Genomic DNA, 6,049 nt, shown 5'->3' on the forward strand with positions numbered 1-6,049 from the left:
CACTCAACAGGCTGAGTTTAAAAATGTATATAGTCTGAGCAAGTGAGGCAGAGAATGATGCAAGACCTTGAAATGGAAAAGTGGCATAGGAACTTTATCAAGCAAGTACGAGTACGATTCACGGCCGAGTATGAACAAATACTTGGGTAAAAAGAAAATGTCAAAGCTGGGCCAAAGCAAAACTTTCTGTAGTATTATGTTCATATGAATGTAGCTGTGGTTGTTTGCTCTTTTCTTCTAAAGACTGCATTAAACATGAAGAAGAAAACTACTATCTATCCACGACCCTGATCTTCACTAAACTCCCACGACTAGATATAAGATTACCAGAGATCAGCGTGTTTTTGGATTTTATTCCTGTCAGCAGTTCAAGGTGTCCCTTCTTATTCTATATTCAGATACCAGCAAAAACACCTTGGGTGCCTTATAAATAAAACAGTAAGGCCTCAGTATTCTTTGTGATGCTTGCCACCAGAGATTTCCATGTCTCAGCTCTCAGCCCTGATGGTGCACATATTTGGATTCTGATGGGCATATTTCTTTGGTTTCTTTGTATTTGTTGTTTACTTCCACATCACTGTTTTTTCAGGAGTTGGCAGAAAATTTTGTTCCATCTGGCCGTCATGTCAAACTTGCCAGAGTAAAAGTTTGATCTCCGGGCTCATCATTCCAAACATACCTTGTTTTTTCTTTGAGATGTCAGAATGTAGACAAGGGCTTTCTTTTTTTCTTTCTTTTTTTTTGCTTACAAAGCTTTGTAGGACATATCTTTGCACTGAAAAGCCCAGAGAGGATTTTATTCATTGCTGTGCAATCCAAACCTTGAAGAGGTGAATCATTTTTTTTAACAGATCTTTACATGTGCGATCACCTGTTTGACCTGTGCAGTTGCTGACATGCATATGTAAAAGCAAACATACTTTTGAGGTGTCTTTGAGCAGAATGCAGAGCTGCTCTTTGTTTGCCCAAACAGTCCTCACTGCTGTCAAGTTAATGCAGAACTACAAGCAAAAGCTACAAATAAAAAGCCCTATGGTCGTGCTTATTTTTCTTACCTTCTGAAAAGGCCCCTATCGAGAGAATAAAACTCTAATTAGTTACTTTTTATCTAAACGTAGCTTGAAAATCAAGTCTCGTATGCTTTCCTAAGTTAAACATTGCTCTTTCTGTAGTTAACAACTGTGACTATTGGTTAGCTTCACTCCTTTCAAATCCAGTCCGAATAATAAATGACTATAATTTTTGTTGCTACTGCCTTGTGCCTGCGTTTGTGTGCATGAAGGCATCTGTGCATATAAATAACTGTTTATACCAACTGTGATTTTCTTCCTAACAGGGTCATTTATCTTTGTAAACCAGATGGTCAATATGTGATTAAGTCATACTGGCCATTCTGTTGATAGCATGTCTGTATTTGCAGGCCACTGTGGAAAAACATTTGCAATTCTTCAAAGATTTCTAAGCAGCGCTGTGCCGGACACAAAGTGGCTCCTCATTGTGGATGATGACACACTTATCAGGTATGTTCTTGTCATTTGGAAATGTGTTTGTTTGGGATTTTTGTGGCCTAAACGCTGACTGTTTGACTGACATTTATTCATAAAATTTCTACCAGATTCTGTCTTAGCTGTGAAAAGGTTGAAAGAGAGAGACGCTCGGAATGAAGTCACTTTGTAAAAATGAGTTCTAGAGATATTACCATCCTATCAAACATCTAAAAAGCTCAGCATATAACTTCATGTCCAGCTGGCTTCACTTTCTGTCACGTTGCCTCTTCATTTGGAAGCCTCTGGGTGTTTAAAATAGCCTGAGGGAGCGCAGTTAATTCTCCCTCTAGATGAATAGTTTTTTAGGTGTGTAGGCACCAGAATGTGCGTATGATGATGATGATGAGTGTGTGATTAGTTTGAACTGTGCTTCCTCCAGCATTCCCAGACTGCAAGTCTTGCTGAGCTGTTATGACTCCTCTGAACCAGTGAGTCTGGGGGAGCGATACGGCTATGGCTTGAGCCAAGGTGGCTACAGTTACATAACAGGAGGTGGTGGGTGAGTTAGTTTCACTGCTCAAATGCTCTGGGAATGATGATGATAGAAGATTCAGGGGCAGCAGAGGAACTATAAAGTGTGTAATAAAAAAAACGTAATCTGTAATTTACAGATAAACCCTTTCAATTTAGTTTAAAAGTGTGGTGCTCCCCTAAGGGAAATGAGTTTGGAGACTGCATTGCAGTAAAAGAACTCAATAAAAATATGAAATAAAACCCCACTGAATCACAAATGGCCATCAGTTGTTAAAGCAGGTGAAAGAAAAACACCCAGAATTTAATTAAAAATCTGATTTTAGTGCCATTTTGCTTACATCAGATGTAAGATCATAAAGTGGGCAAAAAGCAAAAGTGGTAGTTCACTTTTATTTCGACAGCACAAATCTCACCTATTTGGCAAAATCTGTGCTTTAGATACCTCTTGAGCTGTGAGTGAGCTGTGTGAGAAACTCCATTTAGGAACACTTCAGTTGCTGTGACACTTCACAACACTATAGCTGCCAGTTTTCTGAAGAATAATATCTAAAAAAAAAAGACCCATTCTGAGTGGCAATGAGCGATTTTTCTGTCAGCTTAATATTCATTTTGTCATCTGTAATTGTTTCTCTTTTCATTGAATTGTCGCATCATTGTTACGCAGAGCCAATTTATATGAAAAAACCCATCTCGCTCTCAGCTCATAATTTTACTCTATTCTATTGCCCTCCCCCTCAGTTGAATGAAACACGCATAATGGACCTTAAAATGATAGTGGAAAGGCATGCATATATAATTTCCTGGCAAAAAAAAATTCCTTCTAAATTGATCATTTACACTTCAGATAAGTGTGTTATGTGTGTCTTTTACGTGCCTTTTTGTATGTTTATGCGTTGCTGCAGTATGGTGTTCAGCAGGGAAGCTGTGGTGCGACTTCTTAAGAGTGGCTGCAAGTGCTACAGCAATGACGCGCCAGATGACATGGTGCTGGGCATGTGCCTCAATGCTCTTGGACTTCCTGTCACACATAGTCCTCTCTTCCACCAGGTTGTAATCATACTCTCACAATACATTCTTTTTTGTGTGAAGAATATAAGGATTTTTTTTTATGTCAATAATCTTTTTTTCTTTAATGAAAAATCTCTTCAGGTATAACGATAAAGGAGATTTTACATTGAGATATGTGATGACTTTTAAGGAACAGACCGTGCAAAGGAAGCCACATTTCTTTTTAGGTGTTTCAGCCTCATCATCTGCAGGCAGACTGAGAACTGGCTGATGTCTGATTTTCAAAAGCCCTGTACACCTACGCAGGATTTTTTTTTTTTTTTTTTTTTCTGGTTGATTAGGCACTGCATATGCTAAAGTAATTTTCTATCACAGGTTCTGTAATTTCAAGCTAGTGAACGGTGAAACCATCCACATTAGAGTTTGTACTTCTGAAAGTGTGATGCAGTCTGAACCTCATATTTACCATCCTTTTCTCCTGGTTCATTTAGGTAAGCTGAGCTCTTAGAAAATTCCTAGTTGTAATTATGGGTGCATTGATGTGGACTGTACTTACAAATCAGAAACCGGTAATTACAGCATCACTAATATAAACGTGCAATGCTCATCAATACGCCTGAATGAAGGGGGTGCTACGCAGACAGGTTGGGTGACAGCATGGGGGCATAAACACAGGAAGAGAATAGCTGAGGTTGAGGATACTGTTGACTGATATGTCACGGCATGTCAAATACATAAGACTGGAATGTCCACCAGCAACCAGTAGTGAGCTACAAAGCTACGGGTGACAAGCAGAGCGCTTAACATGTGAATAGGACTTACTGTGGGTAGAAGCAGTCCTGTGGGATTTCTAGGGTATGTCCACCCTTCTCAGTGATAAGAACATATTTACACTTCACAGGATATTGATCTTTTTTATCCAGCAATGCTTTGCTGAAAGTGGCAAGACAGAAAAAAATTGGAAGACTTATAGCAGTCTCCAAAACAGCTAGATAGCCTTTTTCCAAAAAGAATAACAGGAGATTTTTTTCCTTTGACTTGCTGTCTTCCTGTTATGTTTTAGTGACACCTTCAGAAACAAGGCAGAGTACAATTGCACTGGTGCTTCTGCGGTCGGGCATCATTACAGATGCGTGTGTTTAGGTCAAACAGTCAAAAAAAGGAAGAAAGCGAAATCGTTCATCCTTGCAAAATCATTTTCATATCATCTCATTTCCATGACATTGCTGTTTGCCTGATGTTATCCAAACATAGCTATGGTTGAGAAGAAGAAGCTCTAAAATGTTGCTAATACCATGTGTGATTATGTAACTGTGTTAAATCGGTTTTTAGACCACTTAATTTCCTACTGCTTCTTCACTTCAACGTGTACATCATGTGTGTACATTGACAGATGATATTTATATAATCTGCCAAAAGCTTATGTATAGGCCCGATGTGAAGTATTCTTCTGCTCAGATCCCCAGGAGTATAAACATATACTTATAAAATCTCGTCATGTACATTTCATAATCTATAAATAACTCATGTTTCGTCTTTACATGCAGTTTTCTTCTTTCCAGTCTTAAGTCTGTCTTTTTTTTTTATTCACCATGTGAGGGAGTATAGCAGGCATATATATACCTATATACAGGTAGGGTGCCAACAGGGCACCACAGACAGTGGGCATAAAATATGCCTATAGAGTGGCATGTCATGCATTCATAGATAAGCACATCTCTTTGTAGGTCACACATTTCTTGTGAGATTCCAGTGTTACTAGAGCCAATCAAAATCACATGTATTGCTCTAGTACATGGGAGAAGGGGACAAAAGGCTGTGCAGTCTGACATAAAACAAAAGGGCCTGCTGATTCCAGGTGGGAGGTGATTGTTTCACATCCAAAAGTGCATTTAAACCTGTGCATTTGCTGCTCTGATATTCCAAAATGGCTTTAAGTCATTTCTCACAATCGTGAAAAAGTTAAATGTCAAATGAGTCGCTACACCACAAGCATGCATGACCTATAATTAGACATCGTAAGTGTTACTTTCTCTATTTTCAGGAGGCATCTGAACAGAAACTCGTGCTTTCATACCTTTTCTCCTACGTCTCCTGAGACAGCTTCCAAATATAAATTACCATGCTTAATCTTACCTTTCAGGCACGCCCAGAGGACTATGCCAGAGACTTCCTAGCTCACCAGGTGCCCATCTCTTTTCATAAACACTGGAACATTGACCCCATTGCTGTCTTCAACAAATGGCTTAAGGATGACTTCACAGCAAGTCAAGATGAACTGAAAAGTGGAAAAACTGAACTATAATGAATTTAAGCACATAAACTAGCCTGTATGAATACTTTTATATGTATATACAGTGTGTGTATGTCGAGTGATGGGAAAATTATCAGTTCACAGATGTAAATGTTTTGTTTTGTTTTTTTTGTAATGTTGATGTTGAGCTGTTATAAAGAAGGACCATGCGAGCATGTGTCCGTGATTTAATATTTGAGTGTTTTCATGACTGAGTTGCATGTTATGGTTGCTGTCAAATTTGGGAATATGTGTATATTTATATCTTAATCTAATACCTTATAGAGGAGCATATCGTTTCTTTGGAGAAATGGTGTCTTTTACAATGATCACTAATGTTGTACAATGTGCTCTATTTTGTCATAAAGGCATTAATATTTCAAAATATTTTGCTTTTTGCTTTCATTTGGGACCTATTGCAGGATTTAGTCTAACTGGGCAATGTATAAATGATGAGGTTGTTAAAGGTTAATTAATGCTATGACTAAGATGGCAAAACTACAATATGAGCAGTCTCTTCTGTGCAGCTACAAAGCAGCGTGAATTCTCTCAGAAGCATTGTGAAAATTTGTGCCCTTAAAATGTTTACTTTTTAAAAGAGTCCTACTGTGCACAGACAACAGACAAACATCTTATTTTTAAACTTGTCTATTTACATTGTGGGTTTTTTTCATAATCATCTATTTCTCAAGGTGTTCTCCTTCCTCATAGAGACACAGGCACACAA

At 38.3% G+C, this 6,049-nt stretch overlaps 1 protein-coding gene across 1 annotated transcript in view; it reads left to right on the top strand.

The window, feature by feature from the left end:
* b3glcta (beta 3-glucosyltransferase a) overlaps positions 1-5,709 on the top strand; it is an 81,582-nt gene extending 75,873 nt beyond the window's left edge. The window contains exons 12-15 of the mRNA XM_085430548.1: positions 1,421-1,520; positions 1,927-2,046; positions 2,924-3,068; positions 5,173-5,709. Of these exons, the coding sequence (XP_085286674.1) occupies positions 1,421-1,520; positions 1,927-2,046; positions 2,924-3,068; positions 5,173-5,334 (527 nt within the window). The 3' untranslated portion in view covers positions 5,335-5,709. The remainder of the gene's footprint in view (positions 1-1,420; positions 1,521-1,926; positions 2,047-2,923; positions 3,069-5,172) is intronic.
* The last annotated feature ends 340 nt before the right edge of the window (positions 5,710-6,049 follow it).

This window comes from Copadichromis virginalis, linkage group LG14, assembly GCF_057382275.1.
Source record: "Copadichromis virginalis isolate Kocher_CV1m ecotype Utaka linkage group LG14, C_Virginalis_male_GT1.1, whole genome shotgun sequence".
Taxonomy (NCBI): Eukaryota; Metazoa; Chordata; class Actinopteri; order Cichliformes; family Cichlidae; genus Copadichromis; species Copadichromis virginalis.